At 44.8% G+C, this 25,099-nt stretch overlaps 1 protein-coding gene across 4 annotated transcripts; it reads right to left on the reverse strand.

Annotated features, from left to right (window-relative positions):
* Positions 1-597: 597 nt before the first annotated feature.
* On the reverse strand, positions 598-15,692 carry LOC120992527 (phospholipase A2 inhibitor and Ly6/PLAUR domain-containing protein-like). 4 transcript variants are annotated; one of them, XM_040421584.1, is made up of 6 exons: positions 15,444-15,692; positions 14,451-14,547; positions 11,188-11,304; positions 4,009-4,155; positions 2,881-3,021; positions 598-2,042 (listed from the first exon to the last, which is right to left on the reverse strand). In XM_040421584.1, the coding sequence occupies exons 2-6, from the start codon at positions 14,500-14,502 to the stop codon at positions 1,849-1,851; spliced, it is 651 nt and encodes a 216-aa protein (XP_040277518.1). In that variant the 5' UTR covers positions 14,503-14,547; positions 15,444-15,692; the 3' UTR covers positions 598-1,848. The 4 variants fall into 4 exon arrangements, with proteins under 4 accessions (XP_040277518.1, XP_040277509.1, XP_040277501.1 ...); XM_040421575.1 differs by having other exon boundaries at positions 14,451-14,598; positions 15,444-15,690; XM_040421567.1 differs by lacking the exon at positions 15,444-15,692 and adding an exon at positions 15,374-15,400.
* Positions 15,693-25,099: the final 9,407 nt, after the last annotated feature.

Raw genomic sequence — 25,099 nt, forward strand, 5'->3', positions numbered from 1 at the left:
TTTCAAAAACAGCGCCCCACCTGCCCACAGGATGTGTGTGGTACTGCAACTCAGTCCCGCTCACTTCAAAGCAGCTGAGTTGCAATACCAGACACCAACCACTGACAAGGGTGGCGCTGTTTCAAAATGGAAGGAAGAAGCCATATGTTCTTGAATTTATACTTCCTCTTTAAGGGATTAGCCCTAACATTTTTGGGTGGGTTAGAGGGAACCCTAACTATAGCTTGTTCTTAGTGTTTTCTGCTGCATAGGATGGAGGGCTAATACACACAAGAGCATTTTTTTTTGCAGTAGGGAGAGTTATAGAGAATAGGAATTGGGGTAAGAATTTGATTTTTACAAAATTAAAATTAGAAATTGCGGGAAATGGGATAAAGGGTTTCAATAAGAGGATTGGACGGATCGGACTGGGGCTAATCCTACTGTAACTTTAACCCTTTCCATCCAATATAGAATATAGGGAGTGGTCTTTATGGTTAAAGGTGTTTTCCAGGACTAGGATATTGGATGACCTATCCTCAGGATAGTTCATCAATTTCAAATTGGTGGGGGTCGACTCTCGACTCTCCCGCCAATCAGCAGTTTTTGGGCAGCTGGAAACTATGCTGTGGAAGCAGATAGCTCTATACGCTGCCTAGTGGCTGTGCTGGGGTACTGCAGCTCAGCTCCCATACAACAGAAAGAGAGCCGAGCTGCAGTATGTTGGTACTGGAAACTACACAGTATACCGAGCCTGTCAGTTGTCAGACCTCCACCGATCTGATATTCATACACTAGCCTGAGGATAGGTCATCAATATTCGTTGCCCAAAGAACCAATTTAAAGGGATTTTCCTATATTTTTTAACTGATGACCTATCCTGAGGATAGGTCATCAGTATCAGATCAGTAGGGGCCCGACACACAGTATCATATCGGTAGGGGTCTGACACCCACCAATCAGCTATTTAAGAAGGCACCGGCCTGGGGTGGATTGGCCATAGACCTTACAGGGAAATTCCCCGGTGGGCCGGGGCCCAGGAGGCCACCTGAGTCCTTCTCACAGCCGGCCGGTGGAAGTTTTTGGGGATGTATTTTGTTCTGCTGGGGGGCAGTATTTTGTAATGGACTGTGGTATTTGGCTCTGTTGGGGAGGTATAATGTGCCACAATATGGTATTGCAGGCCCTGCCTTCCATCAATTTGGACCCGACTACAAAACGGGGCCACTTTTAGTATTTTTTTTTAATTCCCAGTCCGTCCCTGGTACCGGCGCTCCCAATGTTGGATTAAGGCCAACCCCATTATGAAGTACAGGTTTCTTTTCCGGATACAGATGAGCGCTCTACTGTAGCTTTAGAATACATAGCCTAGGGTTATTAGGTTATAGGTTTTAGATTAGCGTTATTCCTTATTATAGACTTTTTTGTATTAACGTCACCCCTAACAGAAGCCCCGCTTTTGCAATATAGGGCACAGGGTAAAGTAATAGGGTATTAGAATAGGATTAAGAGTAACATAAAATCTGAATAGTATCTGAATGCATTGTAATATAGTAATAGGTGAGCGGTACCTTGGAATCACATGCTCATTGGGACAATATTTTCCTCATGGTATCAACACTTTTGGAGGCAGAGGGCCGTAGCAGACATGTAAACAGCAACTGCAGTGAAGTCTTGCCTCATGCACAGCACATTCATACCAAATGCATATAATAAAGTGCTTAAGGTTAAAAAAAAAAACACAATACTAATAATAATAATACTGCCAGTAGATGTTGTGCTTCCGCTGCCCCAACCTGCCAAAGTCAAATGATCTCCGGTAACAGCGGCACACTGTACAGTTGTAGAGCCCCGCCCACGAGGAGCAGGCTAGAAAATAAATTTGGATGATAGTGCAAAAGTTACAAGCAGAATGAAAAAACTGGAATGAAGATTGGGGCCCCGGTTTGAACACCTTATCTCTGTTTGGAGACTGACATCCCCAAAGTTATGGCTTTGGCTTCCAAGGTCACAAATCGCTTTAGTTCCACAACCGCGAAAAGCATTTTTGCTGTATTTTGCTCCTGCAAGATGTAAATGTTGTATCAGTTTATCATTTTAGATTCATAAAAGCGTAACAATATTGTAACAACATAATGGCAAGCAATAACATTCATTAGATTAGTATAGCAAAGGGGTAAGAAGGGCACAGCAAGGAGCTCTGTGTGTAGGATGTCATTATCCTATTGGCCCATGTCCACGTGGTCCTGATGGATGGAGGACGCATCGTAAACCCCCTAATTCCACTTCTCTTAGGGAACAAATCTTGGGGGCATTGAGTCTAAGGCAGCAATACAAATTGTTGACTCCCTCAAAGTTTATATTGTCTTGCCTTCTTCTGGATCAACACAGTAGGATAATGAATCAGTATGAACAGCTTGATGAACTGGTCCTGCTACAGTTATAATTTGAAGGGGTTGTGTGACATTTTCATATGGATGACCCTTTTCTCAGGATAGGTCATCAATATCAGATTGTCAGGGGTCAGACACCCCGCACCCCCTACCCATCAGAAGTCTGAACAGGAAGATGAGCGCTGCAGCCTCTTCCTAGGCCAGTGATGTCACGTTCATCCATTACGTGGCCTGATCGGGGGGGGGGGGGGGGGGGCGAGTGTGGCAGCCTCCTCAGGGTGTTGGACCCACGTGCTTCTGATATTGATGACCTACCCTGAAGATACTGATGATTGAGGGCCATGACTTGCAATATCAGTAGTAAGGAACATTGTATTTCTTGTTTCTACAAGTGTTACTCAGAGCAATTCCTGGTATCAATTTGACTTGGGGCATAAAATAGACCCAAATTCACAGGTGAACAGACAGAACTGTAATCTCCGTCCAATGACTATTGATCATAAGTTACCTGAGTAGACGTGACTCATGAAAATACACTTGTTTTCTTGTCCGGTGCATTCAATTTTTTCTTTAGTGAGACACCAGTCTGAATCGTGGGCCGTGCAGCTAGAACAACTCAGTCCATTCTTACGAGCTTCATCGAGTGGTACTGGAAGGGCAAAGAGCCATGTCAATGAGGCAAGTAATTATAGGCCTATAGCTACATAGCCGCCCCCCCCCCCCCACACACACACTTAATATTTGGTTTTAATGCTTTCAAATTACACATATGCCAATTTCTCATATCTATCTATCTATCTATCTATCTATCTATCTATCAGTGGCGTACATAGAGAAGTAAGGGCCCCATAGCAAGGATCAAACCAGGCCCCCCCACACAGGACAGAAGGGTTTCTGCCCAGACCCTTTTCAATAACCCTTGAGCCATTTTTTCCACAGCCTCGTTTGCTAAAAGTTGTTCCTTTAGAGGGTAGAGTCCTGACCAAGTTTTCACCTCCAGTAGAAGACTGAACCCCCTCTTGCCCTGGGCCCCATAGTAGTCGCATGGTCTGCCGCTATGTTAGTTACGCCCTTGGCCCTTTCCATACCTACAAAGTACTGTTTTTCAGAGGTCTGAAAAGGCTGTCACTAAGCATTTTCAGGGTCTAATATGATGAGGCTTAAAATGTCTTCAAATTTTGGGAGGTGTGCAAATTTTACCTCCTCAATTCTTTATTTCTGTTCCTGATATCTCATTTGCAATACCATGAATGGCCACATGGTGCTTTACTTTCATCAGGTTCTAGAATGTACTGTATAGGTGTCATACAGAAAAGGGCCCCAAGCCAAAGATCAATATGGGCTCCCCACCATATTTCTGGGTTCTGTCACCCAGGACAGAAGGCCCTGGTGTTTATTTTACCCCTTCCTTGCCAACAATGTAGTTGCTCTTATACAAAGGTCCTTCACAAGTTCTAACCACCCTGTGCTAATCCAACCAGCACTGGGTTCTCTTTGCCTAAGGTCTGGTTGACTTCTATAGCATATATGACCTTGGTATGAATCAACCAGCCAAGATCCAGAATTCCTCAAAAAACTAAAGATCTGGAACGCATGGCTGCTGTCCATACATTGATAGTGTCAGTCTGGAACTTACATGCAGGGGTAGAAGGAAAGCAGGAATCTGTGTAACAACAGGACGTTGCTCTTTTCACCTGTCCCCGTTGGTAGCCGATAGTCCCAACTACTCCACACACATTTCTTCTTTCACAAGACCGGGTAAAGGTTTTTGTTTGCATCCCGTCTGGAAAACATAGAAGATATTGAGAAAAGTTATTGGTAAGGGATGGAAACTGTGAGGATGGCAGTAGTAATGACTATTCCATGATCAATAAATACCCCCATGTACAGTACTACTGAGATAACACTAACATCAATCCTCAGGTACTGACATAAGCAGTAAATACACAGTCGAGTTGCATTATTATGACCGCTAGCTAATATCCAGAATAACTGCAGTGTGCAGCATGGACAGCAGCTGGGAGTGACTCCATAAGGTCCTGGTAGGTTGTCATTAGAGATGAGCAAAGTTCTGAAAAATTTGATTAGGCAACTTCAGCGAGGTTAGCCAAGAAATTTTAATTTGTCATGAATCACTATAAATCAGGTATTCTCAGACCACCGTGCCCTACAGGAGTGGTCGTGCTGTGAAGAACCGCATGGCCAATTAGCCTGCAGCTGCCTTCCATTTCATAATGAAGACCTCACTGTATAGCCCTTCTTCATTGTTAATGGCCACGCGGCACTTTTAATGCACCTTTAAACAGGGGCTCTTGCTGGTATGCGGTTTGGCTAGTTAGGTGCTGTCCCTGCACTCTCTTTGCACTCTCCCTGCACTCCCCCTGCAGTTTCCCTGCACTCTCCCTGCAGTCTTCCTCTCAAATATTCTTCTATTAATCATTTTCAGTAACACTGTCCCTAGCGCATGAGGGCTTGCCAGGTCTCTCCCTGTGCTCACCTCACAGAGAAATGGCGGAGACCGCACGGGATGAGAGCTTTATAGGGCTGTGACATCACAGGGGGTGGCTACCTGCTGATTGGCTGGATGCACGGCATTATGGGTGATCTTGCGTTCCCTGGCTTCTTACTTTCACTTGCAGCCGCCATTTTAGGAAAAACTGATTTGTTATCACGAAGTGCCAGGAAATTTGGATTTGTTACAAATCAAAGTTTTCCTAAACTTCGGACCAAATTCCGCTTTGAATTCTTTGCCTTGCTCAACACTAGTTGTCACAGGTATCTGGAGCCATGCTGACTGCTGTGCATCCCACAGCTGCTGGACGGTGCGTGCGGAATAACCCATAGAGCGTCCATGACGATGGAGGTGGTCCCTCAGAGGCTCAATTGGGTTCAATACTGGGGAATGAGGGGCCAGGGTAGTACTTGGAAGTCTTGGTCATGCTCTTCCAACCAATGTTGGACACTTCTAGCCGTGTGACATGTTGCATTGACTTGTTGGAATATTCCATCTGCCCCATGGAGGACAATCCGCATGTAAAGGTGTACATGACAGCAAGGATGGATTCATACCCAAATTAGTTGATAGTGTTCTCCACATGGATGAGACAGCCCAGAAAATGCCACAAATCTACGGGTACCTGCCAATGTCCATCCGCTAAACAAAGCTAAAAATTTGACTTATCGGACAAGGCAACTGGAGGTCCAATTCTGATACTGCTATGAAAACTGAAGACTTTTCTGGGGACACATCATTATCAGAGGTGCAGTGAGCGTCCCTCTGCTTCTGAGCCACATACGCAGTAGGGTTCACTGAACTGTGGTGTTAGACACATGGCTGGTAGCCCCTAAGTTCCTGTTGTAGTGAGCTGCTCCACTCCAACGTTCACCTGTCACATCAATGGCACGTGGTGCTCCGCAGTTTCCAAATTGCTTATTTGCAATGGTGCCATTTATCCACTCACCAGACACTTTCACCACAGCAGCACGAGAACAGTTCACACTGCACAGTTTCAGAAATACCGCCACCCAAAAGATAATAATCACCCCTTTTTGCAACTGATAAGTTGCAGCTTTTACCTATGACAGCAAGAAGGGATACCAGAACCAGAAGGGGACCAAAGGTAATTACAGAAATAGTTAATGCTAACAATGTTTCAGTCTTTCATCTTACTCTTCCTACTTTTCCAAAACTTCCTGCAATACCCCCACATCCATTCACCCAGCAAGGAACTATTCATCTCTTCCTCCATCTTACCATTTCATCTGACCATTTGCACAAACCTGTTTGGCAACGTAAAACACTTCCTTCCCAAACACACACAGATACCTCATGGCCTCTCTTATTCTCACCTACTAACAATTTCTCTGCTTCTCCTCATTGCTGGTGATATCTCTCCAAATCCAGGCCCCCATCAGCAAATCCCCACTATCACCTCTACCTCCTACTACAAATCTCCTTCTACAAATTTCTGCAACCCCTTAAACCTAATAACCATTCCTCTGACTCCTGCTCCTTTGGTTCCTCTTACAAGAGCATTATGGAATGCACGCTCTGTCTGTAACAAACTGTCCTACATTCATGACCTCTTCATCTCTCAAAAACTTTCCTTTGTGGGTCTCACAGAAACATGGCTGACACCTCCTCCCCTTCTGCACTCTGTTATAGTGGATTTAATTTCACTCACACCCCCACCCAGGCAGCAAGCATGGTGGAGGAGTTGGTCTTCTCCTATCAGAAAACTGCTCCTTCAGCCTAACTCCACTGTCACCCTCCATTGCACCCACTTCATTTGAACTACACTCTGTTCGCATCTACTCTCCCTCCAACCTCCAACTATTTGTCATTTACCACCCCCAGGCCCAACCACCATCTTTCTTGACCACTTTAAAACCTGGCTCCTACACTTTCTTTCTGCCGACATCCCACTATCATCATCACCGCCTCTAAAGTCCGATCATTCTCTTCCTTCGGCCTCTCACAGTGGTCTTCCGCTCCCACTCACAGAGATGGTCACACTCTGGATCTTATCTTTACCCTCCTCTGCTCCCTATCTAACCTTTCTAATTCGCCTCTTCCCCTATCCGACCACAACCTACTCACCTTCTCTTCACTGGTCTCTTCTGCTGCTCCCCCAGTCCACACACTAAGACACCCCCGCAGGAACCTTAAACATCTCGACATTCGCTTACTTTCTGACTCTCTTCTGCCACTCTCTACCATTTGTTCCCTCCAAGACCCAGATGCTGCCACCACCATATATAACACCACAATAAGTACAGCTCTGGACCCTGTTGCCCCCACACAACAAAACCTGAAAAAATCAACAGACAACCCTGGCACACCAACCTGACCAAAAAACGCAGACAAGCTTCCAGGGTTGCTGAGCGGCAATAGAAGAAATCCCATTCTAAGGATCACTTCACCACATACAAGCAATCCCTCCTCATTTTCAAATCCTCACTCGCTGATGCAAAACAGGCGACTTCTCATATCTCATATCTTCCCTGGCCCACAGCCCTAAACAACTTTTTAACACTTTTAACTCCCTTCTCCGTCCCCCAGCACCCCACCCTCTCATCTCATCTCAGCTGAGGACTTTGCCACATACTTCAAACAAAAGATAGTCAACATCAGAGAAAGCTTCAGTGCACAGTCCCCACAGGCCCTCCACACAAGTGCTCAGTCCTCTTCTTCCAAAACCCACTTCACCATTACAGAAGGAAAACTCTCCACCCTCCAGATCACATCTCACCACCTGTGCACTGGACCAATCCCATCCCACCTCATACCTAACCTCACCACAGTGTTTATCCCAGCCCTAACTCATCTCTTCAACCTATTACTAACCTCTGGTGTCTTCCCCTCTGGTTTTAAACATGCTACCATTACACCAATCCTCAAAAAGCCTTCACTTGACCCATCTTCTTTCTCCAGTTATCGCCCCATATCACTTCTTCCGTATGCCTCAAAGCTACTTGAGCAACATGTCCATTCTGAACTGTCCTCTCACCTCTCCTCCTGCTCCCTCTTTGACCGGCTACAATCTGGCTTCCGACCCCACCACTCAACTGAGACTGCTCTCACCAAAGTCACCAATGACCTACTAACAGCCAAAACCACTCCCTTCTATTACAAACTCTCTCATCTCTTAGCATCACTGACCTGGCCCTCTCCTGGATCACATCATACCTCACAGAGCAGACATTTAGCGTCTCCCACTCTCACACCACCTCCTCGTCTCTTTCCCTCTCTGCTGGTGTTTCCTTCAAGGATCTGTCCTAGGACCCCTGCTCTTCTCTATCTACACTTTCGGCCTGGGACAGCTCAGAGTCCCATTGCTTTCAGTATCACTTTTAAGCTGACGACACAAATCTACCTCTCTCTTCCAGATATCACCACCTTACTATCCAGAATCCCACAATGCCTATCTTCCATATCCCCCTTCTTCTCCTCTCACTTTCTAAAACTTAACATGGATAATGCAGAATTCATCATCTGTCTCCCATCTTGCTCAACCCCCCCCCCCCCAACAGACCTATCTATCACGATAAATGGCTGCACACTCTCCCTGATCAACCAAGTCCGCTGCCTTGGAGTGACCTTGGATTCTGCCCTCTCCTTCCGACCGCACAATCAAGCCCTTTCTACGACCTGCCGCCTCCAACTCAAAAACATCTCCTGCATCTGCGCTTTCCTCAACTTTGAGTCCACGAAAATGCTTGTACATGCCCTCAACATTTCCCACCTAAACTACTGCAACATCCTCCTCTGTGGCCTTCCATCTAGCTCTCTCGCACCCCTACAGTCTATCCTCAACTCTGCTGCCCGACTAATTCACCTCTCACCCAGTTACTCCTCTGCCTCTCCCCTCTGCCCATCCCTTCACTGGCTCCCCATTGCCCAGCGAATTCAGTTCAAAATACTAACAAATACATACAAGGCCGTCCACAACCTGTCCCCTCACTACATCTCGGAGCTACTTTCCCGATACACCCCCACACGCAATCTCCGATCCTCACAGGACCTCCTTCTCTCCTCTTATCACCTCTTCCCACAATCGCCTCCAAGATTTCTCCCGTGCATCCCCCACAATCTGGAACTCGCTACCCCAACATATCAGACTCACCTACAGTAGAATCCTTCAAAAGAAACCTAAAAACCTACCTCTTCAGACAAGCCTACAACCAGTGACCCTGCGACCTCTATACCTCCATGACCAGCTTCACCCTCACCTACTGTGTCCTTCTACATGGTATGGGAGATTGTAAGCCCTCACAGGCAGGGCCCTTTCTCCTTCTGTACCAATCTGTAACTTGTCTTGTTCATGCTTAGTGCAATTGTCTGTATTATGTATGTGCACCCCTTATATGTACAGCGCTAAGGAATGAATGGCGCTTTAATTTATAATAAATAATAATACTAATATGTGTGCAGACAGTCTATCACCACACCTTATGTACTCACCAAACCAGCTCAGCACACGTGACTTCCCTCATGAGGTACACACTGCCAACGTCAAAAGTAGGATGTGAGAAGAATAATGGTACTCGACTGTGTAATAATAGACTATGTGAGCTCTGAAGCCTGCAGGATTGTCAGTGGAACACTTGAAGCTGCTACACTCAGGATCATTGAAGGGTAGGTAATGTAATGTATGTGCACAGTGACTCCACCAGCAGAATAGTGAGCGCAGCTCTGGAGTATAATACAGGATGTAACTCAGGATCATTGAAGGGTAGGTAATGTAATGTATGTACACAGTGACTGCACCAGCAGAATAGTGAGTGCAGCTCTGGAGTATAATACAGGATGTAACTCAGGATCAGTACAGGATAAGTAATGTAATGTATGTGCACAGTGACTCCACCAGCAGAATAGTGAGTGCAGCTCTGGAGTATAATATAGGATGTAACTCAGGATCAGTACAGGATAAGTAATGTAATGTATGTACACAATGACTGCACCAGCAGAATAGTGAGTGCAGCTCTGCAGTATAATACAGGATGTAACTCAGGATCATTACAGGATAAGTAATGTATGTGCACAGTGACTGCACCAGCAGAATAGTGAGTGCAGCTCTGGAGTATAATACAGGATGTAACTCAGGATCAGTACAGGATAAGTAATGTATGTATACAGTGACTGCACCAGCAGAATAGTGAGTGCAGCTCTGGAGTATAATACAGGATGTAACTCAGGATCAGTACAGGATAAGCAATGTAATGTATGTACACAGTGACTGCACCAGCAGAATAGTGAGTGCAGCTCTGGAGTATAATACAGGATGTAACTCAGGATCAGTACAGGATAAGTAATGTAATGTATGTACACAGTGACTGCACCAGCAGAATAGTGAGTGCAGCTCTGGAGTATAATAGAGGATGTAACTCAGGATCAGTACAGGATAAGTAACTTATGTACACAGTGACTGCACCAGCAGAATAGTGAGTGCAGCTCTGGAGTATAATACAGGATGTAACTCAGGATCAGTACAGGATAAGTAATGTAATGTATGTACACAGTGACTCCACCAGCAGAATAGTGAGTGCAGCTCTGGAGTATAATACAGGATGTAACTCAGGATCAGTACAGGATAAGCAATGTAATGTATGTACACAGTGACTGCACCAGCAGAATAGTGAGTGCAGCTCTGGAGTATAATACAGGATGTAACTCAGGATCAGTACAGGATAAGTAATGTAATGTATGTACACAGTGACTGCACCAGCAGAATAGTGAGTGCAGCTCTGGAGTATAATACAGGATGTAACTCAGGATCAGTACAGGATATGTAATGTATGTACACAGTGACTCCACCAGCAGAATAGTGAGTGCAGCTCTTGAGTATAATGCAGGATTTAACTCAGGATCAGTACAGGATAAGTAATGTAATGTATATACACAGTGACTCCACCAGCAGAATAGTGAGTGCAGCTCTGGAGTATAATACAGGATGTAACTCAGGATCAGTACAGGATAAGTAATGTAATGTATGCACACAGTGACTCCACCAGCAGAATAGTGAGTGCAGCTCTGGAGTATAATACAGGATGTAACTCAGGATCAGTACAGGATAAGTAATGTAATGTATGTACACAGTGACTGCACCAGCAGAATAGTGAGTGCAGCTCTGGAGTATAATACAGGAGGTAGGTCAGGATCAGCAATGTAATGTGTTACTACTTTGTATGTCGAATAGATCTATATGTATTTTGTAAAATGGCATCCCACTGTGTTGAGCTTCTTACTACATTATGACAAATTTGCACATCATTTTTACAAAAATAAGAAAACAGAATCAGCAGAATAACATACCCATGATAGTAATAGTGCTGGTGGAGCCGCACACATAGTCCTTTGGACAAGACCTTTCTTCTCCACTACAGGAGAATTCTCCTTCAGCTCTGCAGACAAAACAATTGATGGAATAACCTGAAAGAAACAAAGAGGACTCTTTATAGAACAGAGGGTCCAGGGCCCCAACATAAAACCTGCAGCAAGGTCCCCACCTCCAGTACAGGTGCCATTTACATACTTACCAACATTTGTGTTGGTAAAATTGAGGTGTTTTAGCCTCGCCCCATGTCTGTTGTAGACCCACGAGGAACACCCATTGCTGGGTGGGAGTTACATAAAGACATGAAAACCCACATGTCAGAGTATTGTCTATGAAAACTTGGAACAATCCTGCAAACTGGAGGCTGTTGGACTCCATATAGGACTGTTTCATAGTATTTCCTCTTAGTTTTTCGCCTTCTCTTTCCGTAAATCTTGGGCCTTGGCCCCTCTTTGTTTTGTAATATACTTTACAGCATGATAGCCAGTGAGGTGTTCAATAAAATCTATCTGTATAGCGCCACCTGCTGTTTGTTCTTTTTTTATTTCTTTGACCTGCTCACTGAGAAGGCCGCACATGCTCAGTTTTATCCTTCAACTGCCTCCTGAGCTGTGATAGGGTGAGCATGGACACGCCCCCTTAGCTAGAGCAGAAAAGACACGCCCCCTGAGCTGTGATAGGGAGGCCACGGACACGCCCCCCTGAGCTGCAGCAGAAAAGACACGCCCCCTGAGCTGTCAGCTTGATATAAATCTAGCAGAGCAATGAACGGGGAGATCTCTGGATCCATGTGAGGTACAGGGCTGGTTCTAGGGTTGTTAGAGATTGTCATGTCCTATATCAGGGATGGCAAACCTGAGGCTCTTTAGCTGTTGCAAAACTACAACTCTCAGCATGCACAGACTGCCTACAGCTTTCAGCCTACAGCAGGGCATGGTGGGAGTTGTAGCTTTACAACAGTTGATGAACCACAGGCTGGCCATGCCTGCACTATATGATGCCTGATTTTCATTTTTTACATTAATCAAACGGTCTTCAATGGCATCATACAGAAATATGTTTTTATTTTTGTGGGTTTTCCGAAAATTGGCTGGGGAGCGTGTTCAGCCAGTCAGTGCATACGTCCAATGTTGACCAGAGCAATGGGATTCGTTCTTAAAGGGGTTAGTAAACCATAAACAGCGCCATCATCTGTCCATGGGTTGCATTGCAGCTCAGCCCCATGTACTTTAGTGGACCCGAGGTGCAGTACCAGACACAACCTTTGAACAGACATGGTACTGTTTCTGGAAGATGCTTTTTTAATTTTGAACAAGCCTTTTAAATATCCTGGGGGGGCGGGGGGGGCATCACCATTCATTTTCATGCAGGAGCAAAAATGACGAAGCAGCCTTATCAGACATCTGCAGTTCGTCATATGTTGCAGTCCTGAATTGGTCAGATGTAGCAGAGCTGAGTTTGCGGGTCGTCATTCATGGAGTAATAAACTCTGCTCCCTCCGCGTACAGTAGCATCGTGCTGCTTGCATTATTCATTCGCTGCCCATCTGGAGCTGGGGTCAGAACAATGCTCTACAATTTATTAATTCCCACAAAATGAAAGCCGATGTCATATCAGAAGACATCAGAATAAGACGTCAATGTCCGGCGATGACAATGGGGGTGATTATTATGCCGGTGGCGAGCGTCCATTGTGCTCCAAGGGCGAATGTGTACGATACCATTACATCACAGAACAAGTCAGTGCAATGTGCGAGCTACACCCACTTCTACTCGAGATAATCCATTAAAGGGGAACTCCACTTTGGACAACGCCTTTTTGACAGAGGGGTCCCTCAAAATAACGACCGTTTTTTCTTTTTCCTTTTTTTGCGTTCCGTATACGGTCCGTATACGGGACCATTCATTTCAATGGTTCCGCAAAAAAAAAATAACTTAATTTACTCCGTATGCATTCCGCTTCCGTATTTCCGCTTTTCCGTTCCGTTAAAAGATAGAACATGTCCTATTCACGTTCCGTGGCTCCATTCAAGTCAATAGGTCCGCAAAAAAAATGCATCCGTATCCGTTCCGTTTTTGCGGAGCCATCTATTGAAAATGTTATGCCCAGCCCAATTTTTTTCTATGTAATTACTGTATACTGTATATGCCGTACGGAAAAAACGGAACACGGAAAAACGGAACAGAAATGGAAACACAACAGAAACACAAAAAAAGGGAATAACGGATCCGTTAAAAAACAGACCGCAAAACACTGAAAAAAACAAACATAAGGTCGTGTGAAAGAGGCCTTAGGCAGATCATGGACTGGGTTTGTGATAATAGTTATCTCCTGGAGCGCCACCTCAGGAGAAAAGAGGCATTACACTGTTCTTATTAACGCTCAGGGTAATAAATTAAACCTCACTTATTTTTGTAAAAATTTATTAATTTTTAATTTTTTTTTATAAAACTGAGTTTATTATTATTATTTTTTTAATGAGCGCAATACCAAGAGCGTCCACTAGCAGAAGGGGTGGCGTAAATCATGCCATAGGTGTGGTCTGACTAAAGCCATGAAATGGATTGTATTTTTATTTTATTTTGGATAGAATAACTTGAAAATGTCAACGTAGCGCTTTAAAATGCATTCTTGGAATCTCCCTTTATATAGATAGAGATCCATAGATGTAGCAGAGCTGAAGTCGTCCCGTAACGCAGCAGGTATTACCAGCAGTCCTGCTCTGTCAGCTCTGCTACATCTGCAAGCCGAATCCTGTCTAGATCTGTCTGTATAATAGTATCCCACCACTCCCAGAAAGATTACTGAAATAAAACCATCGCAAGCCCAAAAATAAAACATTGCAGGAGCTGCTCACACCCCTTCCCAGTCTTGTTTGGTGCAGTCTGGGCTTTGCAGAGCACTGCAGATGAAGCCTGGCTGCTGCGACCCACCAGCTTCTCCGCACCAACAACAAGCCTCTGCAGAATATCAGCAGCGAGGAATCCTGATCACACAGCAAAAGCTAAAAATACAACCGGTTACAGGGAAAGACTGGCAGCGAGAGGAGGAAATCAACACATCGGGGGGTTAATACGTAACCAATGGTGATCACTGGAAATGAAAAGATACAAATTGTATACAAAGTATCAATAATAACAATAACAGAAGGTGATGATGATGATGATGATGATGATGATGATGATGATGATAGCTCTTGAATATATGATTTAAAAAAAATGTCCCAGAGATGCCCCCTTACCCATGGAGACGAGGGTGGACAGGAGGCAGGTGGTTAGGATCAGGGAGCCCATCTTGAGTCTTCGAAGAGTGCGGGTGCAGTGCAGGGCTCCGCCAGCCTGCGGGACAGAAGAAGGAGGACTGAGTGATGTTCGGAGGGAGGGAGGATCCTGGAACAAATGGATGCAAGAACTTTGAAGACTATGAAGACACAACATGCCCTACCCAGAATCCAATTAATTCATTTAAAGGGATCCTTCATAATTCATAAAAATATATATATATAAAAAATTTAAAGGGCCACTCCAGCAAAAAAAAAAAAAAAATCTTGAGTCATTATCACTTGTAAGATTTTATCATCAGTGGCATCTTGGTCCCGTCTGTCCTGAAAGATGGGTGATCATCATCAAAATGGCTGCCACTGCAGCTCCCGCAGGGGGTCGGCATGAAGCGATGATAAAGCATCCACTTCTATATTACTGATAAGGCTACTTTCACACTTGCGTTGTTGGATGCACGCAAACGGATATCCGTCTGACAAATGCATTGAAATAACGGAACCGTCTCTCCGGTGTCATCTGGAAAAACGGATCCGGTATTTATTTTTTTCACATTTTTAAAGGTCTGCGCAGGAAACGGAAGACCAGATCCGTCAATGCGGCACTAATACATTTCAATGGAAATTAATGCCAGATCCGCGCATTCCGACAAGTGTTCCGGCAGGAGAAAATACCGCAAATACCGTAAAAGGGACAGAACGGAAAACCTCCTGATGGATACTGAACGGATTGCTTTCCATTCAGAATGCATTAGGACCAAACTGAAGCGTTTTTTTTTTAACCTGTATGTGTGAAAGCTCTAAAAATGTAGCAAAGTAATGTTACAATGTTACACATGCTGACTCTACAAACAATAGGCGGAGCTCCCCTTTAACTCATACAGTACCTGCCCAAACATTACCCAATACTTGTGGAGATTAGAACACAGCAAGTCATAAATGGGACATAATACTCACCGGCGGAGGAGAGAGAGCTCAGATATGATCCCGAGTCCAGAAATATCCCATAATGGGGGAGGGGGTTATACAGTTACACCGACACAGAGAGGTATATATAATATATATGTATAGGTATTACAGAGAGTTGTCAGGAGATGGCGGTGGGCACAGGTCGGGTTTGGAGTCTGCTGCAGCCTCGGGGCGTTGCCTAAAATAAACCTGATGTCTTATATCATATGATGAATGTGGTCTGACTGTAAAATGAAGGTGCTGATAGACGGCCTGCAGCTGTTTCAGGGACAAGAATAGGATTTCAAGGGCGGGCGGAGGGGGGCTATAGCAGGGGACTTTAACCTTTGGTACTCTAGAAGTAGTAGAACTACAACTCTCACCATTCCCTGTGGCTGGCATCACGACAATTTAAAAGTTTCAGGCCCCTGCTTGAATTCACTTTATATTTAGCCCTTTAAATGATGGGATCCATATGGTCTACTATAGGTTTGGAGGGGGCACCCAGTCTGCAGCCGCGCCATCTGCCTCGGATGGGTAGAGAAGGCTCATTGATGCTGATGGCTGGAACAAATGCCCTCAGCCGTAGCGCCTCTTCTGGACACATTGGGAGATGCACACACAAGAAGTCCAAGCTGGGGTCACAGCAATCAGATTCCCCCAAATAAACATTGATGGCAATTAGAGATGAGCGAATCGTAGTTGACGAAGTGGAATTCGATCGGAATTTCAGGAAAAATTCGATTTGCACCGAAGCCGAAGTTCCTCACGCTTTGTGGTAAGGAATCGCATTTTTTCCTAAAATGGCTGCTGCACGTGTGAGGACATGGAGCAAGGAACTCTGGGAATGTGGGATCACCCATAATGCCCTGCATGCAGCCAATCAGCAGCCAGCCATTATAAATAGCCTCAGCCATCTTGGTGCTTAGTGCAGGGAGAGACGTCAGCAGGCGCTAGGGACAGTGCTAGGAAACAGTGGCGTGGCGTGAAGGGGGGGGGGCAGGGGAGCCGTTGCCCCGGGCGCCAAATTGTGGGGGGCGCCAGGCAGCAGGCGGTACGGCTCCCATCCCCTCCGTTCTGCCTCATAGGCTTCAGGCCAGGCCTGAAGCCTATGAGGCAGTAGAATAGCGCAGGAGATCGCGATTACATCACCGTGACCTCCTGCGCCGGGTCTCGCGAGATGACGTGATGACGCGGCACAGGAGGGCACGGTGATGTGTTCCTAACCGCCTGCGCCGGGAAACTTGAAGACAGGCCACAAGGGGTGACGGAGTGAGGAAGAGAGGTAAGTACTAGGGGCCATACTGGGGGCACTATGGAGGTGGGGGAAAGAATGTGGGCCATTACATATTATACAGAGGGGTCATTATATATTATACAGAGGGGTCATTATATATTATACAGAGGGGTCATTACATATTATACAGAGGGGTCATTATATATTATACAGAGGGGTCATTATATATTATACAGAGGGGTCATTACATATTATACAGAGGGGTCATTACATATTATACAGAGGGGTCATTACATATTATACAGAGGGGTCATTACATATTATACAGAGGGGTCATTACATATTATACAGAGGGGTCATTATATATTATACAGAGGGGTCATTACATATTATACAGAGGGGTCATTATATATTATACAGAGGGGTCATTATATATTATACAGAGGGGTCATTACATATTATACAGAGGGGTCATTACATATTATACAGAGGGGTCATTACATATTATACAGAGGGGTCATTATATATTATACAGAGGGGTCATTATATATTATACAGAGGGGTCATTATATATTATACAGAGGGGTCATTATATATTATACAGAGGGGTCATTATATATTATACAGAGGGGTCATTATATATTATACAGAGGGGTCATTACATATTATACAGAGGGGTCATTATATATTATACAGAGGGGTCATTACATATTATACAGAGGGGTCATTATATATTATACAGAGGGGTCATTACATATTATACAGAGGGGTCATTACATATTATACAGAGGGGTCATTATATATTATACAGAGGGGTCATTATATATTATACAGAGGGGTCATTACATATTATACAGAGGGGTCATTATATATTATACAGAGGGGTCATTATATATTATACAGAGGGGTCATTATATATTATACAGAGGGGTCATTACATATTATACAGAGGGGTCATTACATATTATACAGAGGGGTCATTATATATTATACAGAGGGGTCATTACATATTATACAGAGGGGTCATTATATATTATACAGAGTGGTCATTCCATATTATACAGAGGGGTCATTATATATTATACAGAGTGGTCATTATATATTATACAGAGGGGTCATTATATATTATACAGAGTGGTCATTCCATATTATACAGAGGGGTCATTATATATTATACAGAGTGGTCATTATATATTATACAGAGGGGTCATTACATATTATACAGAGGGGTCATTATATATTATACAGAGTGGTCATTCCATATTATACAGAGGGGTCATTATATATTATACAGAGGGGTCATTTCATATTATACAGAGGGGTCATTACATATTATACAGAGGGGTCATTTCATATTATACAGAGGGGTCATTATATATTATACAGAGGTGGTCATTATATATAATAATTATATAGAGGGTCCATTATATATTATAATTATACAGGGGGACCATTATATATTATACAAAGGACCATTATATATTATACAAAGGACCATTATATATTATACAGAGGGGCCATTATATGTTATGATTATACAGGGGGACCATTATATATTATACAAAGGGTCCATTATATGTTATATAGAGAGTCCATTATATATTATAATTATACAGAGGGCCCATTAATAATAGACCCTCTGTATAATTATAATATATAGTGGCCCCTTTGTATAATATATAATGGTCCCCCTGTATAATTATAATATATAATGGACCCTCTGTAATATTAGGATATATAATGGCCCCTCAGTATAATTATTATATATAATAACCCCCCCCCCTAGTATTATTATAATATATAATGGCCCATTATATATCTTAATATTACAGAGGGGGCCATTATATACTATACAGAGGGGAACATTATATATAATAATAAAAACTAATAATAATAAAACTCTGCAGAGATGAGACGCAGCTGAAAGAAAGTATCATGGCGGTCTTATCTCCGAATGAAGACGCTGAGGAAAGTCTACATCACAGGAGACGTCACTGGATGTAACAGGTATGGGGCGATATTATACTGTAATAATAATGTCCAAACACATATCTGTTCCATGGTAGGGTTGGGGGCTTGTTTGAGAATTTGGCCCACCCTGCTGCATCCCGGCCCCAGACTTCAGGTCACACTGTGCGTGTTCTGAATTCTGGGGCCTCACACCCATCTACTACATTATCTGTACTCAGAGAGTTATCACTATGTTATCTGTGGTGTTACATAGGACTGCAGGTGACATCTACTACATTATCTGTACTCAGAGAGTTATCACTGTGTTGTCTGTGGTGTTACATAGGACTGCAGGTGACATCTACTACATTATCTGTACTCAGAGTTATCACTGTGTTATCTGTGGCATTACATAGGACTGCAGGTGACATCTACTACATTATCTGTACTCAGAGTTATTACTGTGTTGTCTGTGGTGTTACATGGGACTGCAGGTGACATCTCCTACTTTATCTGTACTCAGAGAGTTATCACTGTGTTATCTGTGGTGTTACATAGGACTGCAGGTGACATCTACTACATTATCTGTACTCAGAGAGTTATCACTGTGTTATCTGAGGTGTTACATAGGACTGCAGGTGACATCTACTACATTATCTGTACTCAGAGAGTTATCAATGTGTTATCTGAGGTGTTACATAGGACTGCAGGTGACATCTAGTACATTATCTGTACTCAGAGAGTTATCACTGTGTTGTCTGTGGTGTTACATAGGACTGCAGGTGACATCTCCTACTTTATCTGTACTCAGAGAGTTATCACTGTGTTATCTGTGGTGTTACATAGGACTGCTACATTATGTGTAAAAAGGGGTCTGTCCACAGGTTGGTGGAGCGCAATACATGGCTTGCCCTAGGTGCTGGCAACCCACGCTACACCACTGCTAGGAAATACTTCAGTGTGCTAAAAAAATTATTTACAAGTTCAGGGAAAGATTAGTCAAGGTGTACGGAAAGGATATGGAGACATCATCTACACTATAAAGGAGAACAGGGTGCAATAGGAGAGTGTACAGTCTGGGTAATAGGAGTGATTCTATTACACCTTGCTGCACTAATTGGGGATCCAAATTCCAGTTATACTGCTGCTTTTAGGTTTTCACTATATGGCACATCAGTAATTGCAGCAAACCTTGCTTATTTTTGGGGTGCAAGTTCTGTATGATACAGCCATTTACAGGGTGTATTAAAAGGAAATATACATACGTCCTATTATCCGTTCTGCGGTGAATTGTGATTGTTATATTGTTTTTTTTAGGGTGTATAAATAGGAAAAAGAATACGTCTTAATTGCCGTTCTGCGGTTAAGTTACATTGTACTACAGCCTTTTTTGGGAGGTATTTTTTTAATTTTAATTTAATTCTTTTATAACACAGTTTGTCAGACAGACAGGTGACAGGCCCTTCAAAGGGAACGGGCAGTGGCCAAAATGTTTCTGCAGAATAAGGGAGGGTGGCAGCAGGAGTCGCAGCGAGAGGCCTGAGCTCCCAATGTCATAGAGCGGTCGTATCTTGACCAGCAACCCAGCGGTGCTTGAATGGTTGACTCGGTCTTCGACTTCGTCGCAAGTGACATCAGACACCCCCAGCCAAGAGTCTGTGGGTTCCTCTCACACGACGCTTAGTTGGCATGGCCCTGGAGCAGGCCCTGTACCCCTACCTGTCCTGAACCTTCCTCTGTCATTTTCAGTTCCCTCAGGGCAAGAAGAATTATATGCCGTAGGCTCGGCTCCACTTTTCAGCAAGGACGAGCTAATAGAGGACAGTCAGCAGCTACTGTCCAGCCAAGATCTGGAGGAAACATCTGCTGCTTCCTCAGGTAGGCGGGCAAGTAGTTATTTTGAGAGTCGCGTGGGAGCAGGTGTTGCGAGCTGTAAGGCTCCTGGCCCTGAGACCGTTAAGGGGGACATCAGTGACGTTCAGACAGTAGCGGATGATGATGATGTAGCCGATCACACTTGTAATCCGGGTGAAGAAGGGGCTGCTTCATCATCATCAGGAGAAGAGGGTGGCAGCTTGTGCATGAGGCAGCGGCTGAGCCAGCAGGGTGGTAGCGTGGCTGTGAGTCAGCAGGGTAGCAGCATTGGGAGGCCAGGAGCCAAACGTGCCCGGGGTAGACCATCCGGTTTACAGGAGCCGCCCCGGAAAGTAGCAGTGCAGGGGTTCACGGAGGCAGCGGTAGCAGGCAGTCAGCGCACAGTGTTGGGGGGAAAATGCCACATTCGGCGGTGTGGCAATTTTTCATTAGGCCGCTGGAGGAGGTGAACATGGCCATTTGCTGAATTTGTGGGCAGAAGGTGAAGAGTGGCCAGGGTGCCAATGTTGCCACCACCCTGCGCCCACACACATGCAGCTTCTCCATAAAGTGGCCTGGCAGAACCGTGGTTCCGATGCGGTGGTCTAGACTGCCGAAGCAACCACTGCATCACCCAGTGTCACGCACCCGATTTCAGGCAGTTCAGCCACTTCCGCCTCCACATTCTCCTGCCGTTGATCCTGTGACAATGTCTGCCTCTGCCTCCTCATCCTCCATCATGTCCTCAGTCTCTACTGCAGGCACAATTCACAGTTCCCATCCAGCATAACACATGTGCAGGGCACGGCAGTGTCACACTGTTCTGCACCTAGCTTGTCTGGGCGAACAGAGTCACACAGGGGAGGAACTGCTCCGTGTCCTTCATCAAGAAATCGAATCCTGGCTTTTTCCTCAACAACTCAAAATCTGAACCATGACTGACAATGGAAAGAACATGGTGTCGGCGCTGCGTCAAGGAGGTCTAAGCCATGCGCCCTGCATGGCGCATGTGTTCAATCTGGTTCCTGAAGTCTTCACCCCATTTGCAAGATATCCTGAAAATGCCCAGGAAACTGGGCATGCACTTCAGCCACTCGTACGCCGCAAAGCACACTCTCGTTGAGCTGCACCGGCAGAACGGCGTACCCCAACATAGGCTGATATGCGACGTTTCAACATGTTTGAATTTCACCCTCCATATGCTGGACCGATTATATGAACAGAGAAAGGCCATTAACGATTTATTGATGATACAGGCGGACAGAGGTACTCCCCTGTGTAACTTCGATGTTAGCCAGTAGCAGCTCATGCGTGACACCTGCCGTTTGCTCGGGCCCTTTGAGGAGGCCACTTTACAGTATTTGTCAGTCGCCAGGACTATGGGATGAACAACGTCATGCTGCTAAATCTGGCTGGCCAAGGAACAGGAGACGTGGCGACTACATCTCAGGGCCACATAAGCCCTGTGGGGGCTTAACTAGAGGAGGGAGAAGAGGAGGACATTCGAGCACAAGCAATGTATAGAGAAATGGGTGGTTTTTCTACACAGGTGACAGGAGAGGAGGAGCAGGAGCAGCCAGAGGAGGTAAAGGTTGATGAGGAAGATGAGGCAGATGACCCAGACACACCGTGGCAGTATGCAGTGGAGATGGAGGCAGGGAGTCTCCTCAAGTCACTTGCGAAATGGCCCGATGCATGCATTGTCACCATTCGGCAGAGGGGTGACTATGCAGCCAGCCAGAACCGCAGGGGTGACATGTGAGGTGCACGGTGGGCCGATGAGAGAAATAATAGTACAGTTTATCGGTTTACTCACGGTTAGCAGAAAGCCTCCCTGGGCCGGCAGAACAGTGTTGAGGAAGACAGCACTAAATCCTCCGGGGCACGCTCTGTGGTAGGGAAGCACCAGCCTAGATGGAGGTTGAGGTGCCCTTGATGGCAGTGGTGTTTAGGGTGCTTGTGGCGGCTGGGTCTCTTGGCGGTATTTGTCGTGACACCAGTACCGTTAATGGTGGTACAACCAGTTGTAGTTAAATTGAAGAATGAAGTAGACAGTGGTAGGATACAACTCACAACTTTTACTGAAGTGGGTTCCAGTTGCGGCATATACATCCAGACAGAATACAGTCTTTTGTTCTTTAGAGGAATTCTGTTGATCCACTGTTAGTAGGTTTGGCTGGGTTTTGTATTTCTGGTAGGTGACTTTTGCTTCAGGTCCCTTGTCAACTAGAGTAATTTGGTGAGGTTGCCTGTAATGCTTATTGGTATGCTTAGTCCTATTATTTCTGTATCTTCCAAGCCCTTGAACAGGTAGCTAATCTGTATTCTTCAATGTATGGTGAGGCTGCCTGTAGCTAGATTGTCCTCCACCATGTGCAAAGGTGCCCATTGAGCAATAGGTAGTGGCTGTTATCACCGATGTCTCTCTTTTAGCTTGGTTTTCTTCCAGGGACGCAAACACTATCCTCTGGTTGTAGGATGTAAGAGGATCACAGGAGGAAAACGCTCTCCTGCGCCTCATACCTTGGCTCTACCTCATTGCTGCATCAGACTTCACCCACTACTCTGGGGTGTGTAGCCTCAGCTTAGCAACTCACTCTACTCTTCACTAATCTGTCCCACTAGGCCTGACCTAAGTATTTATATGAACTAAGTGCTATCCCCATCTAGTGGTGGGATGTATAAATTGCACCTAACCAGCCTATGAACAGGGATACAACAGGTGTTGTAATACAAAATGACATGCAATATGATAATGCCGTTTCACAGTAATTTTGCAGTTCCCACATGTCCTGAGTGGGACGCTGCAACTACTGGCTCTCCACCTTGTTAGACCCTCGCTACTGGTCCAAAATGAGGGCCTGTTTTACACCCGTTGAGAGGGAAAACAAACTGAACTATTATAGCGACATCCTATGAAGTCAGTTAACCACTGCCTATGCACGCCATCAACTATCCTCACGCAGGTCTGACCGGGGGGGGGCCCTCTGCGCTCACGTTCCACTGCCATGGCTGCTAGGGGGGAAAGGGCAGCTGCAGTACCAGCTCCATCAGAGGCAACTTAAGTCTAGAGTTTCTGATGAGCAGCTTTCTTCACCCGCCTACTGAAGAAACTACTCACCAGCAGCAGCAGGTAGACATAGAGCAGAACCTGAATCAGCAGGTTGTGGCATACTTGGAGTGCACCCTGCCACCCCACATCGAATATCGCCTGGACTACTGGGCAGTCAAACTCTATTTGTGGCCACAACTGGTTGAGTTTGCCCTGGACAAGCTTTCCTGCTCGGCCAGCAGTGTGGCATCAGAGCAGGTGTTTAGTGGGGTGGGGGGGCCATAGTTGCCCCAAGGAGAACTCGCCTGTCCACCCAAATTGTAGAGAAACAGACCTTTGTGAAGATGAATCAGGCGTGGATCAGCCAGGATTTTCAAACAGTGCCTGATGCATCAGACTAGATCATCCATGGTGCCACACCTACACTTTGACAAAAGAGACCGGTTTCTTCTGGCTACCTGCTTCAGCTACTATTCTGATGCTTGTATTAAACAAAAAACTAAATATTGGGAAGCTCACCAGAATAGAGCACGACCGGCTACCGTTAAATAGCTATTACAACCTAATAAATATACCGATGGTCGGCTCACAAGAAGTCAAAAATCCTTATTTATTATTATCTCTAAATAAACACAACTATAATAAAATAGTCAATACAACAAATGCACTTAGAATAAAAACATGTATGAATATCAATATACAATAAGTTAAAATTGGTCACGGTCCAGTATGGCTGTGCAGAAAAAAGGCTGAAATGAGGCAGGATATATATACACCTCTCCGGAGGGTAAGTGAACTATAATGGTTTCTAGAATGATTGTAATGGACTAGTATACATGCAGTGCCTGCGTTTGAGTTCACTCACACGTGTGTAGGTTCACTCGCCTTGCATATACTGCCGTATGCTTGATCTCTTTTGTATCGTTCTCACACATTATTGAGCGCAACTGGGCTTCTTACCGGTTGCCTGTGGCCTAGTCTGCGGAGTGGTACCTGCTGGAATCTGTGTTGCCTATGGCTCGTACCCTGGCAGTCTCACAAGTCATCTCTCGCTGGTGGCGGCACTTCGCACATGCGTGGTGTAGATTTCCGGACGCCAAGGCATAACTTTTCATTTACTTTTGTGTCAGTCTGTGATGTAGCAGTCTGTAATATAGCAGGATGTCTTCAAAAGAATGCAGCTGTTGTTCAAATAATATCTCCAGACGCGTTTCAAAACCGCAAGGGTTTCTTCCTCAGTGGCAGGAAGATATATGTTAAAAAGAGAGGGACATACCGCTCCTCATATAGAGCCAGTGACTAAGTAAAACCTGGACCGGACCGGGACTTATGGTGTCATGTCTTACATACTTCGGTATTTTGTTCACATAATGCGTATTTACATTTACGGTTTCTATATTAGCTCTCGCTATAGCTTATATCCATTGTAATAGTGGCATATGTCATATGAATCGTGAAGCTATTTGAGAAATATAGATATAAAGGCTGGCAATGGCCAGAGAAATATATATAAAAATAAAATGCAAATACAGAAAAAAATGTAAAAAATAAATAAAAGTCAAAATATAAATA

Source organism: Bufo bufo, chromosome 1, assembly GCF_905171765.1.
Source record: "Bufo bufo chromosome 1, aBufBuf1.1, whole genome shotgun sequence".
In the NCBI taxonomy this organism is placed as follows: Eukaryota; Metazoa; Chordata; class Amphibia; order Anura; family Bufonidae; genus Bufo; species Bufo bufo.

Excerpts from the sequence above, each read along its gene's own strand:
- LOC120992527 (XM_040421558.1), bottom strand. Across the intron at positions 3,022-4,008 it reads CTTTCCTTCTACCCCTGCAT|TACCACTCGATGAAGCTCGT; the intron begins GTAAGTTCCAGA and ends TTGCCCTTCCAG. Across the intron at positions 2,043-2,880 it reads CATGAGTCACGTCTACTCAG|GAGCAAAATACAGCAAAAAT; the intron begins GTAACTTATGAT and ends TACATCTTGCAG.